The 23,472-nt window shown below is 51.3% G+C and overlaps 1 protein-coding gene across 1 annotated transcript in view; it reads left to right on the top strand.

Annotated features, from left to right (window-relative positions):
- The window catches only part of LOC101650395 (mitochondrial intermediate peptidase), a 125,752-nt gene that overhangs the window by 97,332 nt on the left and 4,948 nt on the right, over window positions 1-23,472 (top strand). The window contains exons 18-19 of the mRNA XM_030886615.2: window positions 4,344-4,465; window positions 7,454-7,527. Coding sequence (XP_030742475.1) covers window positions 4,344-4,465; window positions 7,454-7,527 — 196 coding nt within the window. The remainder of the gene's footprint in view (window positions 1-4,343; window positions 4,466-7,453; window positions 7,528-23,472) is intronic.

The raw sequence follows: 23,472 nt of genomic DNA, 5'->3' as shown, positions 1-23,472 counted from the left end.
TAGCAGTTAGGCTCCATATTCCATCCATCCATCCATTCATTATCCATCTATCTATAGATAGTAGTTAAGGTACTACAGTACATTACTAGTCTAGACATGGACATCGCAGTGTAGTTCTTGCCCTTAAGGAAATTTCAGTTTTGTGTGACGACGCATCAAGGAAATTGCAGGTGTCATTTCTCTTTTCAGGCAGTTTATGATGTTCCAGTGATAGATTGTCCTAAAATACATCCTGGATAAATGTGTTCATACAAGTATAGCTAGAAATACAGACATCATGTGCCGTTGAAGGGGGTAATTATGAGAAATGATTAGCTCGGTCATTGGGCGTTGGGCATGTAGTTAATGAGGGATGATTCTGTCCTAATCTCTGTTCCAGATTTCAGACTGAAAATAGAGACTGCCCTAAGCATATGCCAGCATAGCTCCCTTTACATTCTTGGCCCTGCCTCTGATTTGGAGAGAGAAATGCTGTAGGCAAATCGGCGTCTCAACAGGCCTGGCCTTTGGGGGGTTAAAAAGCCAGTAACAATGACTACCTGCTCTGCCAATCTTCGCTAAGCTCCCCAGCTTCCGGGTGTCTGTCTTCCCTACGGGCGTACTGAGATGATCTAGCTCCAAAAAATTCCTCTAACAGCCAGGCCTTGGGACAGGCTTAGGGGTAGGAAAGTCTACATCTGGAGTCAAAACAACAGGGAAATTGCAAAGGCGTGAGGGTCCCGGTTTTGAAGTCAGATCCCTACGTTCCAGACAGATGCCAGGGTGACTCCTGCGCGTGAAACAAGCGATCTTTTCGGGCGAAGGAAGCTCCTGAAAGACAGCGGTACCATGATTTCAAAGCATGCCATGGAATGCTGTCTCTCCTGTTGCGTGGATGACTGCAGCGGTAACAGGGAGTCAATATGAGCTGGAACGAGCAGAGATGCCGCTGTTTGTGCTCCAACAATGGCGGGACTGTGGGTCTTCGTCTGCCACCAAGTATCACGCCAAGATGAAGGGTGTCATGTGAATGCAATCTCTTCAGCGCCCACAATTGAGGAGCAAGATGCCATGAGGTGGATGCTGGCTAACTGTGTCCATATCCAGGGACAGTTGAGAACATCCCCATCTCACAAACCCAGCCAGCCACAAACCCCAAAGGCCTGCTGCCGCCACGCTCACAGGGTGTGGGAACTCGGGTATTTTCTGAAATGAAGGAATTTGGAAATGGCTAGTTCACAGCCCAAGGCCACTCTTTAGAAGCCAGGGCTACTTTCAAGACAAAAGTGTCTCCAGCCCAAGCCGTAGCAAAACGCAGCTCAGCACCCCACCGCAGAAGTGGGCCACCGAGTTCTGGCCAATCCGAGAGAAGACAAAGCCCCTGACAAAGAAGATGAAGCCCCTGAACCACAGGCCTCTGAACCCCCTAGACTTCCACCACGAGAAAACCTGATTGCGCTCATGCCCACCCGAGTCTCAGCCGGGTGTCCGATGAAAACAAGAGGCCCCGCTCCCTTAGAGAAGACAGGGTCACAGCCTGATTACTTCCGGTGAGGAAGATCACACAGGGCCCCCGAGTGGTCTCAGCAGCATTTGTAGCTCGATGCGCACCCCAGCATAACCCCACAACCTACATTCACTCACCGCCGTCGAGTCGATGCGGACTCACAGTGACCCTGCAGGACCCAGGAGAGCTGCCCTGTGGGTTTGAGGCTGAATAGCTGTCCACCAACTCATGGCTGCCAAACTCAGCACCCCTGTCGGACAGGGTAGGACAGCCCGTGAGTTTCCAGGACTGTAGCTCTTGGTGGGAGTAGGAAGCCCTGTAGTTCTCCACAAAAGCAGCCGGTCGTTTTGAACTTGTGGTTAGCAGTCCAACGCATAGCCACAACACCACCAGGGCTCCCAGTTGTTAAAAAATAAGGCGGAGTTTGTATGCGTTATTTATGTCCTGAAAGAATTCCAAGAGAGCTACCTTTTGGCTAAACATTTAGTTACACGTTGTTTCTTAGATTGGAATTAGACTAAGGTGACCAGACGTACTGCTTTTGGCAGGACAGTCCCGATTTTTGGAAAGAATGCACGACAAACTAGGGAACGGTCTATTTGGTCTATATAGACCAAATTTTAAATCAAGAACCCCACCCCCACCAATGGTGTCCCGCTTTAAATCTGGTCACCTTATTAGACCCCTAGGTGGCTCTGTTTGCCGTGGTTTTCAAGGAGGCCCCAAGCATCTCAAACCATCTCTAGGTAGAAAGCCCATCTCTGGCTCCCCATGCCCTCAGCCACCCCCAGAGCCTGCTCACCTCTGCCTCAGCAAGGGGGAGGCCCCGGGAGCTGTATGTCACAGGGCTGTGGGCCTGCTGGGTGGCAGAGGAGCAAGTGGTACTGGTAGGATGGAGGTGTGGTTGTTGTAATAGAGATCCCAGTAACAACTGTGCCCACGTACCTGTCCAGTCCAGGTGCAGTGGCCTCGTGACCACCACCTCCCACCGCCACCCAAAGGGTGCACCGTCAGAAACTGCCCATTGTGGCTCAACTCCACCTCTGCATCTACAAGCCAGTCAATCCGAAGGAAAGGGGATGGGGGTTACATTCTCTCCTTCAAGGACAAGATCCAGAAGTTGCCCACCACCCTCTTCGGTTAGGAGAGAGGGGAGAGCGAATATTGAGCATCATCCCTGATGTCCCCGTGTTCTAATTGCATTTGCGTTCCTCCACACCTTCCTTTACAGCAGCTCCTGCTCCACCCTCACGCCCGTGGTCCAGCCACGGTCAGAGAGTAGTCAGTGCTGTCAATTTCTTCTCCCGAGGGAGTCCCTGTGTAATGGATGTACGACAGCGTTTGTTCTCAAATTGGTCATCCCCTTGTGATGAAGGCACCACCTTTCCTTAGCTGTTTGTTCCTTGACAGGTTTCAGTGGGATTAGTTTATCTAGTGTGTAGATTTGTTGCGAGGATTATACTTTATACTTGATTTTCCAGGGAATTAGGTTTAGTGTCCGATCAAGTGTACACGAGGAGAAAACAGATCATTACTTGTCAGACTTGTTTATTTCAGAAGAGTAAAATCGTTTATGTCACACATAGGTCTTTTCAGGATCATTTTGATAATCCCATTCTGTGTTGTAACAATGTTAACAAGGAACTAAGCTGGTGCTGTTATTTTTAGACAGCCCTCCTTGTGAGCCAGTCAAAGTAGATGCTTTCGACTTTGAAGTACAGAGAAAGAACTGCCTGTGTCGGCAAGAATTTCCCTGTGGAATCGTATTCTTAGCTGGCACGCCCACGTGGCCTTTCTTGTCATAACGACATCATCGTCCTCCTGAAGAATGGATGGATAGTTGACCCTTGAATCGCATAGGTTTGAACTGTGCGCATCGACATGAGACCAAAAGAACTAAATGGTGCCCAGCCACCACTGCCACCTGCTCAGAAAATGATCACATCGGAAGGACCGGGAGAGAGGGGAGAATAAGGTGGACCAGAATTAAAGATCCTAAAAGAGATCAAGTTTAATGGTTAGATCGAGAACAAGTAGGACTGGCCCCAAGATGATATATGGCCCTAAGCACTCCTTCAGACCTGGAACTGAACCCACCTCCTAGTTAGGATAACCACCCACCCAAGGTCAAAGGGCAGAGCTCTCGACCAGGGCTGGGACAGTTCAGAGGACAGGAGAGGAGGGAGGGAAACGGAGGACAGGGAGGAGGGGATGAGGGGTGGTGCCCTGAGGGCACTACAGTGGGGCAGTTCTGTTCCCATTGAGCTTGGTGCCGTTGAGGCGGTTCCGACCCATGGCAACCTTAGGGCCAACAGCGCCCTGCCCGGTCCTGCGCTGCCCTCACCAGTGTTCCTCTGCCGAACTGAGCCCCTGGCTGCAGCCACGCGTCAGGCCATCTGTCCAAGGGCTTCCTCTTTCATTGCCCCTCGGCCTTACTGCCCTTCTCCAGGGACTGGCCTTTCCTGACAACTTGTGGAAATCAAGGTGCGGTGTCTTTTTGTTTTCATAAGCAGCATAGGACATGAAAGTCATGTAATGAAAAGACTAACTGTACCGGGGAGGTTTCAGAACGTTCATGGAAAGATGGAGCTGAAACAGAATGGGATTTGTCTTCCACATACATTTTGAAGGCCCCTCCTATAGTTGGAATTCAGCTTAGTGGGCTAGAGTGATTACTTTTACATGACACAGAATGTTCTTAGCATGTAAAGCAGTAAACACGCCATGGCTCTTGGCGTATGAAGCAGTAAGCATGCCAGCCCCTCTGGGGCGATGCCAGGATGCTGTGTATCCCCGGCCCTGTGTTCCCAGGGTCCCGACACGCCTCACTTCCGGGGCCATGTTTGTGTTTCCACAGGCCTGGCAGCTGCGATTCAGCCACCTGGTGGGATATGGGGCCAAGTACTACTCATACCTCATGTCCAGGGCCGTGGCATCCATGGTTTGGAAAGAATGTTTTCTACAGGATCCTTTTAACAGGTAAGGGTGGTGGGGGTGGGCCTCAAACAACTCTTGTGCCATCACCATCACCCACCCCGCCCACTCCGTTTAAGGGCAGACCTGTGAGCATGAGCCCCCGGACATGGGAGAACCTACAACCTGGAGGCCGTGCCCCCCCAAAGCCAGGCCCTCGGTGCCCCTGACCCCCTAGGTGAGCTTCCCCCATGCTTCCTGTGATGCTGGGCCCCAGTGCCCTCCCTGGACCTGCTTGTCCCCGCCTGTGATCCTCAGAAGCTTGCTCTAACAGCAGGCTGCCCCATAGGCCCTGTGGCTTGGCCTCCCCTCGGTGCTGTGTGTGTGTTTGCCCCACCTCTCCCACCATCAGTGTCTAATGGCAATTTGCATGCTTCCTGTTCTTATAAAACATAACCTACACCCTGCTGCTGATTCCAACCCTTAGCACTGTGTAGGACAGAGAATTGCCCCTAGGGTTTATGAGGCTGTACATCTCTCCGGTAGCAAACAGCTTCCCCATTCTCCCCAGGAGTGGCTTCGTGAGTTTGAACTTCCAGCCTTGCAGTTAGCCATTCAATGCCTAACCCAGGACTCCCCCATAAAATCAAACCCACTGCCACTGAGTGGATTCCGACCCAGAATGACCCAATAGGACAGAAGAGCTGGTCCGCCCCAGGGTTTCCCTGGTCTCAGTCTGTATGAGAGCAGACGGCCCTTCTTTTCCTTGAGGAGTGGGTGTAGGTTTGAATCACCGGCTTTGCAGTTAGTGGCCCAGTACTTACCTACAGCGCCACCAGGGCTCCCTCAGCTAGCAGTAGGCCCTCCAAAGGTTCTCCCTGACTTGCCTCCCGATTTAAGACCTACTCCCAATCGGTGAGAGCTCAAGCTGAGATGTGGATGATTCACAGTATCCGAGAGAGGTTTTCATGATGCAAACCCAGCCCGACCCCCTGTCACTGCCTCAATTCCCACTCAGCGGCGGCCCCGCAGGGCAGAGCACAACTGCTTCCTGGGGCTTCTGAAGGGGCCAGTCTGTCCGGCAGCAGACAAGCCTCATCTTTCTCCCTAGAAAAAGCTGCGTTTGAGCTGCTCACCTTGAGGGTAGCATTCCCGACACACAACCCCCTGAGCCGCCACCCAAGCCCCTTGGTGTGGTGGCGGGGCCAGGTTGCATAAGGAAGTAGGTGGGCGCCAGGCCTCCTCAGGGGACAGTCTCAGCGCAGTGGCCTCCTCTGACCCTCCTCTCCAGCTTCCCTCCAAGAACAGGATCCAGAGGGAGGGGAGTTCCGCTCTCCCGGGGCAGGAACTTTCTCTGAAAGTAAACCACTAATTACGGCTTGGTCTGATGGTGGTTCAAAGTGCCTCCCCTCCTCACCGCACAAACAAACAGGGCCCCACAGAGCCCCGGGCATGGCCACCGGCACTCCCAGCAAGGGGAGGGGACGCAGAGGGCATCTGAGAGTTGCTGAAGGTCTTCTTCCCAGGAGCCAGCTGGACCGGGCAGACGCCCAGGGCTGCTGGTCCCCATGCGGTAGCCCCCTTCCCACTCCCCACCATCCCACCCGCTTGCCGCTTCTCAAACAGCCCGCAGAGGTTTGGAGCCTCTCCGATGTCAAGAACCACATTCAGTTCCAGAATCTTTTGAACTTGAAGCTGATCTAATATTATTTTGTTACAATGTTCCATGGTCGGGTCCCACACACTCTCTGGGATCCTGCCCTTCTGCGGACCAGAGACACAGAGTCGGCTTCTCCAGGTGGATTGTTTGGAGACAGTCAGATGCCACACTGTGACGAGTATGAATTGATTCCAAGGATGACAACCCTTGACTGGAGATTCTCTGGAATATTCGAGGCCCTATCCTAGAACACAACACACTGTAGAAGAGAAGGGGGCTGGGGAAAGTTGGGGAAAAATGGAACTGAAAGAGGGTGCAATCTCTCCACGAACTCTTCGAAGCCTGCTCAGATGTGTCTCCTTTGACGTCTAGGCCTTGCTTGGGCGGGTGCTCCTGCCCAGGTGAGTGACTGACGCACTTTCATACACTCATCGTTGCGGGAGCTTATGCGAAACGCTCACCAGACAGAAGGCACCCTCCTCCCCTCTGTCAGGAGAGCCTTGCATCAGTTTCTGGGAAAGGACCAGGCAGGGATCACCCTCCAGGAAGCTGGGAAGAGAGGGGGGTTGGCCCAGAGGCAGGACAAGAGTGGAGGCCTAGAGAGGTGTGTGAGTTGCGGGGAAGCAGATGTTGCAGGAGCTGGCATGCAGGGGATCCCGAGCCCACCAGGCTGGGGGTCAGCCAGGGCCATTTTCTAACCCTGTGCCCAGAGAGGTGCAGCCACTGTTCTTGTCCCCTGGCTCCTTGGTGTTTCCTACAAGTGACCACAGCCAACCTGTGAGATTCTAGTTGGCAACTTCCAAACGCATTGCTTTTGAGTCTGGCCCGACCCACAGTAACCCTGGAGACAGACTGGAATTGCCCCTGTGGGCTTCTGACACCGTAACTCTTAACAGGAGTAAAGAGCCTCGTCTTGCTCCCGCAAAGCAACTGGTGGTTTCACACTACTGATCTTGTAGTTCTCAGCCCAGCCAGTAACCACTAGGTCCCCAACACCCCTTAGCAGTGGGTCTCAACCTGTGGGTCGCCGCGACCCCATTGGGGGTCGAGCGACCCTTTCACAGGGGTCACCTGATTCATAACAGTAGCAAATGACAGTGATGAAGTAGTAACGAAAATAATTTTATGGTTGATGGGGGGGTCACCACAACATGAGGAACTGTATTAAAGGGTCGTGACATGAGGAAGGTTGAGAACCCCTGCACTAGATCGTGGTGGATTGGTTTGGTTTCAACTGCACCTGGTTTTCCTTATTTGGGGAGTAATTTTGAAACTGGAATCAGGTTTTCAGCAGACAGGAAATAATGCAGGACCGAAATATCTCTATAAGAAACAGCTGGGTGAAGGGCCGAGCGGGCGTGTGTCAAGCCACTGACCCATTCCTCTGTTCCCAGGGCCGTGGGCGAGCGCTATCGCCGGGAGATGCTGGCGCACGGAGGCGGCAAAGAGCCTGTGCTCATGGTTCAAGGTAAAGCTAAGCAGGGCACGAGCCTTGTGTGTGTGTATGTGTGTGTGTGAGAGAGAAAATGTGCTCATGTTTAGGTACCAACACTCTGAGTCATCTTTGTACCGCTAGCAATGAACGGTATCTCATGTTTTCCTCATTTTCCCCCACAATGATCCATATCTAGCAGTGTATCTTGTTCTGAACTTCCATCTCATCTCGCCCTGAATCATATTTAAAATGTGGTTTCCTTCCAGTAAGATCCATTTATTCTCATTGTGATTTAGTTAGCTGTCAGGATAGAATGCCAGGTTTCAGCTTTCAAAACCTTCCCAGTCCTCTAAGTAGAGATTGTTAAGATGGTGCAAATACCATAAATTCTCGGGAAGATTGCCTTCAGATCCTGTCGGCTGCGGTATCTGGTTGGAACCTGACGAGCTCTCTTCTTGCCTTCCTCCTCCGCTCAGCCGCTCTTCTCTCGGAAACTAGCTGAACGTTTTGCTGGAAAATCCCAGCGTCTGGCTGGATTTGTAACCCTTTGGAAAGTCAAGACCTAATTAAATCCTTTGAAGGGTCACTGTGCTTGCTTTGCTGTGTAATGCACGTGGAAATGGCCAGTGTCACCCTTCCTAAAGTGCCCTCACACATATTTCACGGAACATGTGAGTCTTATTCTCAGTTCATTCTCCATCCGCCTGATGTCCACACGACCCTTTGGCTCCACCGGCATCCACAGAGCTCATGCTGGGCTCAGGGAAGCTCTGTTTTCCTCTTAGCAAGGGAGCAGCCGCTGGGACAACTCAGCTGATTCCAGTGTGCCCCTGGCTGCCTGGACCGGGTGACCCGATGCCTGCCCAGGCCGTCACACACACAGCAGGTATTTGCTGAGATGAGGGTGAGCCAGGTGCCCTCCCAGGTGTGTAGGGGAAGTAGGAGGAGGAAGCAGGGCAGGCAGAGGGCTCGGTCTGGCCAAAGCCACGGCGCCTTCACAGCAAAAGCAGCCACCCAGGGATCGGACGGCTTTCTGTGGCCCAGCCCAACTCTCTACCGTCCATGGGCCCCGCTGTCCCTCAGTGGACGAGTGGCTGGAGTCCTCCGTGAAGGGGAGGATACTAGGCACTGCCACCCCCACCTCTGTCCCCTCTAGTGTCCCCGTGATGCCACCTGCTGGGTGTGTTGTCGCAAGTGGTTTTCATGTCCCCATGAATTGCATCTCCTAAGTACCGCGGACACATTTTCGGGAGGGACCGGTCCCTGGAGAAGAACATCATACTTGGAAAAGTAGAGGGCCAGAGAGAGAAGCAGGCCGTTGAGATGGATTGACACAGCGGCTCAAGCATGACACCGAGTGTGAGCACCGCGCAGGCCTACGCAGCGTTTCGTTCTGTTGTACGCAGGGTCGCTATGGGTCAGAACCGAGTCTGTGGCCCCTCCCTAACGACAGGTAGGTTCTGAGTTGGGATTATTACCACCTCCTTGTAGGCGCTGGAAAAGGATGGGCAAAGCGCCCAGGCCCCAGGGTCACAGGTGGGAGAACCAGGCTTTGGATCTGACCAAGCTGCTCCGCAGGGCCTGTGATATTAATCGGCCCACCAGAGTGAGCAACTGGTCCTTGAAACATTGTCCCTGAGCTGGTCATTTGTGGGGTGTTGAGCACACCCAAAGTGAGCTGAGAACCGCAGGGGAAGCTGCAGGATTGCTTTGTTCTGCAGAAAATCTACCCACGCACACTTCCTGGAGTCCCCCTTGGCTTGCCCTTATTTCATTAGAAAATAGTTTCATTGTGGTAAACTATTTCCCTCTCTTCTCCGCAGCCCACCTCCCCCAAACGCTGGTCATTTTAAATAGAAACTTCCATGGCATTCATTGCACTCCCCAAGTTGGACTGCCATCCCACCGCCGTCTGGTTCCAGACATGGATCATCACCCCAAACACGAACTCGGCACCCCTTAGGCAGATAATTCCCCCTTTCCCCTCCCCTCCACCCCCAGTACCACCGCTAGACGTGTGCCTCTCTGCCGTGGCCTGTTGTCGGCGTTTCCTATGCGTGGGTCCGGCAAGGTTCGCCCTTCAGGACCAACTGGTTTCACTCCGCATGTGCTGGAGACCTATCCACGGGCAGCCTGCATCTGACCTCCCTTCTCTCCAGGGCTGGGGAACATCGATGTTCTGTTGCTGTGGCTCGCTTCTGGATACGCCGGCCTTTTGCCTGCTGTAAACTAATGCTGCCGTGATCAATGGGGTCCCTGGCTCTTCGAGTCCCTGTGTTTGAACTTTTGGGACATATTCTTTTTTCTGTTGGCCAGAACTGTTTTCCGTCTCTGCCAGCAGTGCACAGGGCCCCCCATTTCTCCACATCCTGATCAGCACCCACTGTTTGCTGGTAATAGCCATCCTCGCCGGTGTGAAGTGGCAGTCCACTGTGATCTTGATGCACATGTCCCTGAGGACTAACTGTTCATGGGCTAAGAGGCCACTGGGGTATCTTCTTTGGAGAAATGTCTGCGTCGTCGGCCCATTGGTCAAGTGGACTCTTTTGTCTTTTGCTGTTGAGCCGTGGTAGTTCATAAAATCTGGCTCACTGACCGGGCACCTGCTCCCCAATGGGCTCTCCTTCCTGCTGGTGGTCTCTTCACTAAGGTGACCAGACAGCCCGCTTTTGGCGGGACAGTCCCGATTTCTGGAAAGAGTGCATGACAAGCTAGGGCACGGTCAATTTGATCCATATGGACCAAATTTTTAATCAGGAACTCCCCCCCCCCCCACCCTCCTGCCAATGGTGCCCCGCTTTAAATCTGGTCACCTTACTCTTCACATTCTTGCACAAAAGCATTGTGCTTGGATGACGTCCCCTTTGTCTGCTCTTTTTCCTCCATCGTTGCTCGTTGTGTCCAATCCATGAGTCTGTTGTTAAAAACAAGGTTCCTTTTGTTTGCCTGTTTCCTTCTACGATCTTATGGATTTGGTTTTTGTGTTTAGCCCCTTGACCCATTTGAGGTGATTTTCATACATGGTGTCCGGCACGGGCTGGCTTTCTTCTGTGCACGTGGAGACCCACCTGTCACAGCCCCGCCTGCTGCAAAGACTGTTCTTCTCCACTGAGTGGATTAGCCACCTGGGTGGAGGTCACTTGACCATAGGTGGATGGGCTTATTTCTAGACTTTTAATTCTGTTCCTGTGGTCTATATCTCGCTCGTTATTCAAGTGCCACACTGTTTTGTCATGATAGCTTTATATTATGTTTTAAAATCAGGATGGGTGAGCCTTCCTTTTCAAAATTGCTTATCTTGTTCAGGCTCCCTAGCAATTCCATGTTGGGATAGAGAATTATCTTGTCATTTCTGATTTTTCAAAATATGCTATTGGAATTTTGATACTGGGATTGCATTAATCTATAGATTGCTTTGGGCAACTCTGACACCCTACCAATATGAAGTCTTCTAATCCATTGTGATCCTGGTGAAGAATATTGAAAGTTCTGTGGACTTCTGAAAAAGACAAACAGATCTGTCTTGGAAGAAGTACGGCCAGAATGCCCCTTAGAGGCAAGGATGGCTAGACTTCATCTCATGGACTTTGGACATGTTGTCAGGAGAGACCAGTCCCTGGAAAGGGATACCATGCTTGGTAAGGGAGAGGGACAGTGACAAAGAAGAAGACCTTCAACAAGATGGATTGACCCGGTGGCAGCAACAATGGACTCAACATAGGAATGATTGTAAGGAGGGCGCAGGACCAGGCACTGCACTGTCCTGTTGTGTGTAGGGTCACTATGGGTCAGAACTCAACCCACGGCACCTAACACCACCACCAGCACAGTCTGTGCGCATGAATGTCTTTGCATCTATTTAGGGCTTCCATCATTTCTTTCAACAATGGTTCGTAGCATCTTTCGTGCACCTCCTCTTTCACGTCCCTGGTTAAATGTATTCGTAGGTCTGTGTGCTCTTTCAAATGGAATGTTCTTAACTTCCTTTTACCAGTAGTTCACAGCAGGTTTGTGTATCTTGACCTTGCACCTGGCCGACTCTATGAACTCACTCTGTGAACTTCCTTGTGCATTCTCTGGGACTAGCCTACCCTTCGAGAGGCCGGGCTCCAAATTCTGACTGCGTATAAATATTAGCTTTCATACTGGTTTATCAGAAGAATGAGAAAAGTCTAAATCCTTTTCATTGTTTGTTTTGGACAGGTATATTTTTCTGCTCTGCTTCCAAGAATATTACAACAACCTCCCTAAAAATCCCGCTCTTTTCTATATGAAACATTTTTTTCCTTCCTGCTAAGAAACCCAATATTTTCAGCATGAAAATTCACACCCTCGTGAGAAGAATGCAAGCCCATGGTTCAAACCAGAGATGATCAAGCATTACAACCCCAGTTAACACCAACAATAGAGCGGTTCTTCTTTTAAACCTCAATATTTTCCCTGTCAGGTCGCGTTAACTCACATGATTGGTTACGTGTCAAGGAAGGATGGGGGCGTGCAAAGAGGGTGGCATGTCTGCTGTCACGTCATGGGGTTGGATTTGTAAGATAAGACCAGAGGTGGCTTCTCATTTTCTGGTATGCAGCCAGCCTGCACCCCAAAATAGTACTGTCTTACAGGATGCACACAGCCTTCACATGAGGGGGGCCTGGGCATCCCTGGACAGCCACCAGGGCGCTCTGTAGGAAAAAAGAAAACTCTGCCGCCTAGTCCCACTTGGCGACTGACAGGACGGAGAAGCACCCTACCCACCCACCCCCAGGGCACATTGTGATGGGAGCAGACAGCCTCCGCTCCCTCCTGCAGAGCAGCTGGTCGGTTCAAATGGCAGCTTGTGGCTAGCAGCCTAACATGTAACCCACTATGCCACCAAGGCTCCCGAATGTTCCCTCGACAACTCAAAAACATATTGCCATCCAGCAGATGCCAACTCATAGCGACCCTGTCAGACAGGTTAGAACTGCCCGGGGAGTTTCCAACTCACTCTTGACAGGAGCCAAGAGCTGGCGATTGCAACCTGCTGACCCCTGGGATCGCAGCCCAGTTGGTAACCACTGCGCCACCAGAGCTCCCCTTCAGGGAGATTGTGATTTGACTTGAAAACACTTCTCTCTGGCTTCTCCCTAGCTCCTTTTTCCAGTTCATCTCGTGTGTGTGTGTGTGTGTGTGTGTGTGTGTGTGTGTGTGTGTGTGTGGTGACACAATAGACAAGAGATGTGAGACAAAGTCAGAAAGTCAGGCATTGAAAATATGGCCATATCTATATCTGAATACGTTCAAAGCAGAAAAACACACAAAGATACCAGTCACAAACACGCTATTCAGTCTGTTCCAACACAGACCACAATAAAGTGGTACCCGATGAACCCAGCCTTAACTGCCAAGGGCACTGGAGCAAAAGGATTTTACTTTCTTTGGATTCATTCTGCTGCTGCTTTTGTTTTGTTTTTCTTCTTGCAGCGGTCAGTGTTCTCGGTCACACACAGCTTCCTCTGCTGTACAGTGGGCTCATTCATTCATCCGCATTGGCCACCCAGCCCTTGCAGACAGTGTTCGCTAAGGGGTTTATGAAGGAAGGTGGCAGGTTACCAGGCAGGTGAGAAAAGCTCAAGATGTAGTTGCTCAGTCAGGCTGTGTTACAAGGTCCTTTCAGGATTGCTAATAAAAACCCAAAGGGCTTGCCACTCGGCGGTGAGCCTCAACCAGAAGGCAGTCAGCAAGCCCAGCTCGCTCCAATGAAGTGGAACTCCCTCCACAGGCAGTTTGACTTGCTCTGTTGGCTGCGCGGTGCACCACTCTCTGTCTAATGCCCAGGCTCCTGGTTCTGCTGCTGCTCCCCCCTGCCACTCCGGTGTCACAGCTCTCCCGAGTAAGGAGGTTCACTGTGCTGGCGCCTCAGGGCCCACAGGACGTGCTCCACTCCTGGCTCCGACTCTCCTGCTTTTCCGTGGGCTCATTGTATGCCCAGCCAGATGGTATTCTAATGAATCCTGTGAAGTTACTCACATGTGAATCCTTTTAAAATGTATGCCGCCCCCGCCCCCCTTCTTGCCCAGAACCAGGCAAGAAAGGTCATTATGTGGGAGGTACAGAGACTTTGGCTAGAAGAGCCGCATTGAATAGTTCATTGCCCCTGCACAGTGGTAATCACGGTGCTGTTGATTCCACCCAGCCACAGTATTTACTGCTGGTCTAAGCCAGGTCTTCCATCGGTGAGCCTTTGAACATAAGCCAGGACCATGTGGCATTTCCATTCATTCTACCATTGTCTAAAATAGGCGGGAGGGGGCTTCAAAAAATCCATGGAAAAATTACATTCTCTTCTCCTTCCATCTTCCCACAAACTTTTGGGAATTCTATACTAGAATTTTTTTTTTTTAAGTGCTGTTTGGTGAACGAGAGCCGACATTCCGTCTCTGTTCCATCGGTTCAGAAAATGTGTGATCTTTCTAGAAAGATAAATACACAGTGAGGTCTGGGAACAGCACGGGAGCCCCTCGGGCGGCAGGCTTGTGTCTTCCTTACGGAAATACAGAGCAAGGAGGCACCGGGCCGAACTTACATTCTCTCTGCAGCCTGTGAGCGGCCGACAAATGGCTCGTGCACGTGGATGGTGCTTTGCCAGGCTTTATGTTAACCCTGGGTTCTCACCAGATTGCCTAAGCTGAGGGTTTACTTGCCTTTTAAACGGGAAGACTGACCCACTGGGCGTCTGCGCACCTGCCCAGGCCCCCTGGTGTCCTTCTGTGACTTTGAGCCTGTCTGAGCTCACTTCCTTCAGGGCGCTAGGAGGCGCTGTGAGCCGAACTGGTTCCCCCCCATATGTCTTCACTAACCAACACTGGTGCCTGTGGGCCGGCAAAGAATGGCCTATGGACCAATCCAATGGGGCAGCGACTTCTCATCCTGGTGTCAGCCAAAGACCACGTGGGAGTGAACTGAGCTGGGCCTTTGAGGGTCCCAGCCTAATTCAATGGGTTGGAAAGATTAAGAGCATCAACTATAGCTTATCTTCCGGAATGTGGTGTTCCGTTTAGCTTCCCACATCTCCCTGTGGGGTCTGGTTTGAAATAGGTCAGCCTTTTAGAATGTGGGCGTTGTGTAAGGGGCAGGAGAGGTGCGGGCTAATGGGAGCTTTAATTGATACCCTCCCTCCCTCCCTCTGACTTTCTCTCTGTCTCTTACTCAAACTGATTATGGGAGAGTCTGCCTGGCCCAAATGAAGCCCACTGCCATGAAGCCGCCGCCACTCACAGCCACGCTGTAAGACAGAGTAGAACGACCCCGTCGCCATGCCAAGTTGTAAATGCTTACGAAAGCAGACCGCCTCATCTCTCACTTCCTTGATGGCTCAGGGTTTAGAACCGTCAACCTTTGGTTAAGCAGCCTATACCACCTGCACTTGTTTTTCCTGGGACTTTGCAGGCAGAGGTCTCAGCCTTTGATTGTCTTTAGCCTCACCAGTTCCGGTGACACGAGGCTGGCTGGCCGGCTCGGCTGCACGGTGCTCGTCAACTCCCCGGCATTGGGTCACAGCCTCTGGTCACTGTGTGCTTTTTACTCTCACCCTTCAACCTTGGCACTGAGAACCGTTTTGGTGGGGGAGGGGGAGTGACACCAAAAGTCTCAAACGGTGGTTTGCATTCCAAATGGTTATTTGCAAACACCAAACAGTCCCATTCCCAGATAGGGACGGTTTTCCTATCTCTTTGTCCAAAAGCAGTATGCAGGGAGAAGTATAAAGTGGTCACCTGACGGGGAGACATGCTTAGGAGGAAGGATTCCAAAGCTTTGTGGAGAAATGCCCCCTGATCTGTTCATCGTGGTTTCCCATGAGCACTTTTGAATCTCCTTGGATACAGGGTGGTCCACAATGTTGAGGCCCCTTCAGAAGTTTGATGTCATGTTGACAGGTAACAAGGCTGGTGTCTTGTTGGTTTAGGAACCTGGTCACTGGCCTCAGGGGCTAAAGAGGACAGGGGTTAAGTAGCACCCAACCCCCATCTGCTCCCCAAAGTGCAGCTGACATTTCAGGGAAGAAAACTAAGTAACCCCCAACAACTCAAGAGTTGATTGCGATTCACAGGGGCCCTAATAGGGCTTCTTGAGGCTGCAAAGCTTTATTAGGAGAGCCAGCCTCATTGTCCTCCCAAGGAGGGGCTGGGTGGGCTTGGCCCACACACCATGCAATTAGCTTCTCAGGACGCTTCATTCTGACACATGTCGATTTCCTCAACAAAAATTACAGAAACTACCTTCAGCTCCTACGATTGATGCTGACTTTTCCATTTAACACGGCAAAAACATATAGCCTGTCATCTCAGAATGCTTGTGTGGTGTACCGATCTCTACAGAGATGCATCAGTTTGATGCAGCCATGAATTGAGGAGCTCTCCGAACTCCGAACTCCCAGACTCGCCGCCTTAGAGTTGGTTCCGGCTCTTATCGACCCTGTAGGACAGGCTAGAACTGACCCTGTGAGTTTCTGAGACCATAACTCCCAGGAGTGGCTAGTGGATTCGAGCTGCTGACCTTGGGGTTAGCAGCCCCAACGCCTTCCCACTGCTCCACCAGGGCTTCTCTCTAAGTAAATAGCAGGGGCCTGTAATTTTCTACTTGTTCGTGAACTTCATGTAGCCCACTTTCATTTATGTTGCTACAGAAGATCTTGTCTCTGGAGTTTGACTTCGTTTGAGGTCTGAGGGCTGTGTGCCCCAAGCAGATCTCTTGTTGTGGGCGGACTCCAGAAACATACCAACGATTCCAGTTTCAGGCTCCGAGCCACGGACAGGATCTCCCTAGGCATCTTTGCATTGATGAATGGGGCGTCAGTGGAGGCGGTTCCTGGCAGATGGTATTCCTGCGTGTGGCTGCAGCTGCAGGCGTGGGCTCCACCGCTCCACCCGGCTGCCAGGCTTTCCTGCGGCCCTGGGCGCAGCACTTCATGGGCTCAGGAGCACCCAAGGGGGCTTGTTGTTGGGATACACTGACAGTGACAGTGGGCAGGCACCCCAGTGGCTGGGAAATGCCAGTAAGTCGAGCAGAGCATTCTGCAGACTCGGCTGAAGGACTGAGGTTGGGCACTCTTTGGCATGGTGCCATGGCACGGAGAGGCAGGAATTTTCCTGGGTTGAACTGGGTACACTTCCTGAAAGATTGTTCACAAGATACCTCCTGGTGTTTACCCGCATCTCTCCAGCAATCTCCAAAAGAAACCCCTACATCTCACCGCTGAGGGACTGTTTGGAATGATGAAACCAGATCTGGGAACGATCAGACCTAAGCTTGATTTTCCTTTCTGCTGTGAATAGTTGATGTTTACATGAAAGGTTTTATGTTTGCTAGTTTGTTTTGCTCTCTTTTAAAAAGTAGAACCATCCCTCCTAATCTTAGAGTTTATGCATCATCTCGAAATACTGGTTCACACCACCAGCCTCCTCTTCCTGATAAGCTAGAGTATGGTGAGTATGGTGTTTTTGTTAATCTCTTAAAGGACTCTGTGCATTGAGTTCGACTAAGCTGAGTCCTGGTGGGAGTAGGGGGTTACGCATTGGGCTGCTAACCTCAAGGTCACCAGTTCAAAACCACCGGGCATTCTGCGGTAGCAAGACGAGGCTTTCAACTCCTGTGAAGAGATACTGTCCCAGGAAACCCACAGGGGCAGGTCTCCCCTGTGTTACAGGGTGCTGTGAGTCGGAAGTACCCATTGGTGGTGAGTTGTTTTTGAGTTTGAAGTCATAAGGCCAGTTGTCAGCCTATACCCCACGCCCTCAAGAAAAACCTGTCCATGCTTCGTAAACCCTGAAAGCACGTGTTCAGAGTCATTGGACGTCCAGTCTCCCTGCATTTTCTCTCTTCCTTTCCATGCTCATGCATTTCCCTTTGCAACAGGGCACGGGCTCCCGTCCTGCCAGTGAATGCGTTCCAGCCCAGGGACCCAGAGCAAAACGGCAGTTGGGAAGGCTGGATTTTTCTCCTGCCTTTTTATTCCCACTCTCTAGTTGACTAACCTTCGGTTGCCATCAGGTCTGTCTGACTCATAGCCACCCTATAGGACACAGTAGACCCAAGGCAGAGCATCTGTACATCTCTCTCCTGTGGAACAACCGGTGGGTTCAAACTGCTGAACTTGCGGTTAGCTGCTCAATGCATAAGCCGCTGTTGCCTACACCACGAGGCCTTCTTTGTTGAATCACAATAATGATGATGAGAACCATGACAGTCCCCCTCACTGCCGTCCAGTCGGTTCTACAGGGCCGGGTAGAACTGCCCCCATGGGTTCCTGAGACGGCAACCCTTTCCGGGAGGAGAAAACCTCATCTTCTACCCAAGGAGCAGCTGGTGGTCTTAAACTACTATCCTTGGAACTAGCAACCCAGTGTCTCCACCACCACAGTAGCTACTGCAGAAAACAACAACAGCAACAACGCGCCATTAGTGGTGCTTTTTGGTGCCCCGCATGCTATATGAAGCACTCGGTACTCTCACCCACTTCTCCAAACAGCCCCCGAGCAGCTGAGTCAGCAGGCGCACACAGTAGCAAGCGGTGGGGCTCGGATTCAAAGTCAGGCGCTGACTCATCTTGGGAAGACTGGTAAGTCCCTAAACCCCCTTTTCAGGTTTGACAAGGGAGTTTTTGCTTTGGAAACAGTTGCGCGTGTATTCTCGTTTTCCCCCTGGCTGTAGGACACCTCTTGGCAACCAAGCTGCCTCATGAATACTGACCAGCTCAAAAGAAGAAAGTGTAGCGTTGTGAGAGTCAGACACCGTGGGCGCCGGGCTGAAAGGTGGGTGGTGGAGTAAAATGGATTTATGGCAAAAGGAAAAAAAAAGGCTTGCTGGCCCAGGCTAGAAGCCCCCCCTCTGCCACACAGCAAGATGGGAATCCATGGGGAAAGGCTGCCGTGGAGTTAGCATCAGAAAGCAATGGCTCAAGGGTTACAGCCTCGTTTCCCTTACAGACTAACAGCCAGCTCACCAGCTCACCGGTCGGCGGCTGGGGCTTGTTTAGCTGGAGCGGCTGCAACACCTAGCAGCAGAGCATGGCTGCTCCTCAGCGCGCCGGCTCCGGCTGTGAGCGCCCTGACTTCTCAGCAGGGTGTGTTCCTGTTAGCTCTGCTGGGGTGTGGGTTGCTCGAAGGTCCATGTTAAGCTTCAAACGGCAAAAGGTTTAGTAACCAAGAAATGTGATTGTCAACGTTAACGATGAAATCGGGGACGATGGAATTCCAACAAATTCAGATGGAAACAGAGCAGAGTATGCATGTGGAGGTGCTGCGCTGCGCCCTCCCGGAAGACAGCCTCACATCTGGACAGCCCCGACGTCCGGGCAGACAAGACACTGGATAGACATGACGCTGGACAACTGTGACACCCACCTGCCTGGGGATCCGCAGGAGGAAAGCATTTCACGCTGGCCAGTCCCTCGAAGGGGGCTGGGGGCATCCACCTTTACAAAGAGGTGTGGGTAAGCCCTGAACCGGGAGCGGTGGGCCTGGAAGGAGGGTACTCATCTCAGGAAACCCAGGACGGACGCAGCTCACAACCGGCCGCGCCAGCCCTGGATCAGTGTCATCATTTCAGCGTCGCCATTAACAAGGACTGGGAATGGTTGACCAACGAAGTCAATGTGACTGAGGCCCCTGAAGTGTCCCACGGAAAAGGCTGGTGTGGTGAGTGTACACACATGTACACTCACACACATGTACATAGACGTCCACATGGGAGGGTGCTTCAAATTTTTTATTACCTTTAATTCCATCTTTCCACAAGCTTTTTGGAACCCCTTTGTATCTTTACAACAGTTCTTTAAAAACAGAATATCAAAAAACAAAAGGCCACACAACCGTGAACCATGATGATAGGTTTAGACTCAGCAGAGTGGTTAGAAGGACTTCTTTAACTCCTCACAGTTCTACCCGTGGACTGCTCGGGGAGCAGCTGGGGCACGGGGCTTCTGGGCTGGGTCATGAGTCACACAGCCGGGGCACGGGGCTCCTGGGCTGGGTCATGAGTCACACAGTCAGCCTGCGGGGCTCCAAAGGCGTGGGCCTCTGCTGAGGGCCCTTGTCCACAGCCAATAGCAGGGAGAAAGCAGTGGGGATGATTTTAGTTACTCCTCCCGTTTGTTTCCTGTGTTCCATAAACAGCTGTCTGATAAGAAGCAGATGGCAAAGAGTAGGAAAAGAAGTAAAATAAGTGGATGATTCATTAACTGGATAATTAGCCCATGCTTGGGAGTTTTATGATAAAATCTTAAATACTTAATCACAGCTCCAGGTCTGAGCCGCTCTGATCCGGCAAGCATGATAAGCGGCAGCCCTGCCCTTCCCCACCCTTGACCTGGGGACTGAAATGCTAACCCTGGAAAGCCCTCTGCCGACCCACTGCGAACCTCCCCGGGATGAAGAAGTGCCGCTGCTCTGGCCCCTCCCGAGGCTGTGCGTGGTACGAAGTAGAACAAACAGCAGAGAGAGCTCCTGATAGGAGATGTAAACTCAGCACCGTGGGTTTCCCTTTTTGACCCATTCTTGATGTGTTCTAGTTTTATTGCTGCTTCCTTTCGGACTGAGGGTTTCATCTTGCCATTGCTGTTGGGGTTTCTCTGCGTGTGTGATCCTCCAAGTGAAAGCCAGGGTAGGAGAAGCTGTAACTGTTGTAACTAGAGAGTGGCCACGTCTTGGGTTATGGCCATGGAGATTGGGGGGAAACAGGGAGCTAATAATAATGAGCACAAAAAAACCAGTTTTCTAACATTGATTGTGGTGATGATTGCAAAACCCTTTAATATATTTAAACCGTTCAACTTTAAGTTTGTGAATTGTGTGAATAAAACTTAAAAAAAAATTTTTTTTAAACTTTGGAAAGAACCCTCATCTCCCGCCAAGCAGCTGGAGGGTTGGGCTGCCGCCCTTCTGGTGAGCAGCCTTGTTTAACCCATTGCGTCATCAGGCAGGTTCCAACACGGGAAAAATCCACTGCTATCGAGTGGATCCTGGCTCACCGCGACCCTATAGGACAGAGTGGAAGTGCCCCTGTGGGTTCCCCAGACTCAATCTCTACAGGAGCAGAAAAGCTTTCATCTTTCACCAACCAGCGGCTGCCGGTTTCGAACCGCCGACCTTGCGGTTAGCAGCCCAGCGTGTAAAACTAGGCTCTCATAAACCTGTGAGTCTGATAGTTAGGAGTTGCCGAGTATTTCTGTGTAAAGTGGACGGTCTTATGTAAAATCCTTACAACGGCCTGGCAAAGAAGGTGTTAGTGTGCCAACGTTACGAATTCCAAACGCGTTCCATACACCAGCAACGTTTTCCTGCTAACCCACGCGGCCAGCCAGAAGTGTCTTGTTGGCACCTAACAACACTGACCACGTTCTGTCCTCCTGGGCAGCCTTTCACAAGGAGGCTTCCGTGTGTCTGAAGGGCAGCCCAAATTCTAACCTGTAGGAGCCCCAGACAGAGGCTGGTTCGGAACCCCATGTTCCTTACCCTGCTGCATTTTCCAAGCTGGGGCTCATCCAGGTGGGGCCCCTGGAATAGCTGTTTAATATCCGAGGCCCATTGCTGCCTCCATAGACCGTTCCCGAAATAAATAGTTACCTGTGGGCCTTCCGAGTGAAACCGGCAAGTGATCCGAAGCAACGAATTTAAAGCAAGCCCCCGTGGGGCTGTGTTTGAAAGGCGAGGGAGGGTTGGCTTTTCGCTCTGGGTTTACAAGAGTTAGTGTGCTGTTCGTGCGTGGCCACCTTGGCCCTAGGTGGCCTGGGCAGCCCTGGCGAGATTACGGCCAGAATGCTCCCTAGAAGCAGCAGTGGCCGGCCTCCTTCTCCCGTGCTGTGGACATGTTCTCTGGAGACCCCAGTCCTGGAGAATCGCATCATGTTTGGCAAAGGGGAGGGACAGCAAGAAAGAAAAAGTCTCAGTGAGGTGGCTTGACCCTGGGCAGCCGCCGTGAACTCATGCACGACAACTGCCAGGGTGGCCGGGCCCGGGCAGTGCGTCTTCCTGTTGGCAGCGTTGCTGTGAGGTGGAGCCGACCAGGTGGCACCTGGGTCAGGACCTCACGGGCATCATCACATCCGGCTGGCATCAGCAGGGATGGTGGCGCTCAGTCGGACATGGAGACCTGTCCTGCGCCCGGCGTCTGTCCTGGCATCCCTGGGATAACATCATGCGCTTCAGCCTGGTCGAGAACCGGTGCCCGGGTGCCTCAGGGTTACGAAAGGGGTTCCTGGGAGCAGAGCCGTGGAGATGAAAATGTCCTGACTTGTACCAACCTTTATTTGCCTGTTTGCCCCCAGGGGGAGAATCGGGGCGGGGGTGGGTGGGGGTGTTAAGTATCATCCTTTAACTGCTCCTTATACATGCTCTCTCCCTCCATGCAGGATGGGGGTGAAACAAGACCGCCGCTTTCCTTTTTGTGAACTATTGCGTGCATCGTAGACCCCAGTGCAACGTTGCCTTTTGTCATTTGCTCCTGAGACTGCTGATTTGGGATATCAAGATTTTGCTTGTTCGTCTCCGCTTCTGCTAGCACAGCGGTTCTCAACCTGGAGGGTCGAACGACCCTTTCACAGGGGTTGCCTCAAGACCATGTTTCCGATGGTCTTAGGAACCGAGACACCGCTCCTCTATCCGTCTCCAGGCAGGTCTGCCCACATGCAGATACGCCCACATACGGGGGTCGCCACAACATGAGGAACTGTATTAAAGGGTCGCGGCATTAGGAAGGTTGAGAACCACTGTTCTAGCAGAACTCCCCTCCCCTCCCCCCAACAGCCCACCCAATCTTAGGTGATTTCCACACTGGGGGTGGGGTGTGGTGTGTGTGTGTGTGTGTGTGTGTGTGTGTCTGCCCCACCCACCCACTTAGGGATTGAACAGTTCCAGCTAAAGATTGCAAATCCGATCATCATCAGGTGAACTGAACAGCTCAGGGCAGCTTCCAGAAAATCTAAGAGTTCTTTGCAAGTTTTTTGTTTGTTTTTCACTTTACACATATAAAAACTACTCTCCGTCTTTCTTGTTAGTGAAACTCTCTGGAAACATTGGCTTTCCTTTTAACTCTCTGTGTTAAGATTAGATCATGTTGACTCTTGCAAAACAGTTAAATCTCATTAAAGCGGGGACTCTGGCCTGGTTAACTCTTTCTTATCCCTCAGGGTCCTCCTTCCCTCTTCCACCTGCTGCATCTTCACACTCACACAGCATCCAAAGTTACCCGAGAAGCCACTTAGTTCTGACCAGATTTTATTTACTGTCACATGGAATCTATGTGCATCTATGTGTTTTATATACCTACATGCCTGTGTATTGTACACACACACACACACACCTACCTGCATATGAGGGGGATTCAAAAAGTTCATGCAGAAATGGAATGAGAATTTTTTCCACGTATGTAATTAATTTGGGGGAAGAGGGATCTGTTTATTTTGTTTTTAAATTAATTTTAACAGTTTCATTTGCACATCATACAATCCAGTGGTTTAAGTATATCACAAAGGGTTATGAAATCATCGCCACAGACCATTTTGAACACTTTCTTCATTCTTGTACTCGTTACTGTTAGCTCACTCTTTTCCCTCAACTTCCACGACGTATGCTTGAGAAACTAGTATACTGTTACTGTTTCTAAAGATTTACTTCTCCTGGTTTTCAGATAAAGAATAACCACATACCCCCAAAATAGCCCCCAAACCAGAGAAATCTCAATCTCAAAGAAACCAGAAAATAGTCAACACTAGAACAAATTTAAAATGGGTCCGAAGGGGGAACAAATGAGAAAGTGTGAAATTTTTGAAGCCCTTTTGTGGTTGTGTTGTGGGAAATGGAATTACAAGATACTGAAACAAAAGTGGATAAACGAAATAAAAGAAAATGGAAGTAAGATATAATGGAATTTCCCACAAGCTTTTGAAGCACTGGAGCATATGTGAATTTGTGTGTGTGTGTGTGTGTGTGTGTGTGTGTGTGTGTG

Source organism: Echinops telfairi, unplaced genomic scaffold (assembly GCF_000313985.2).
Source record: "Echinops telfairi isolate 266 unplaced genomic scaffold, ASM31398v2 ScPeMD7_2565;HRSCAF=3150, whole genome shotgun sequence".
NCBI lineage: Eukaryota > Metazoa > Chordata > Mammalia > Afrosoricida > Tenrecidae > Echinops > Echinops telfairi.
This window is presented reverse-complemented; position numbering and strand designations above follow the sequence as displayed.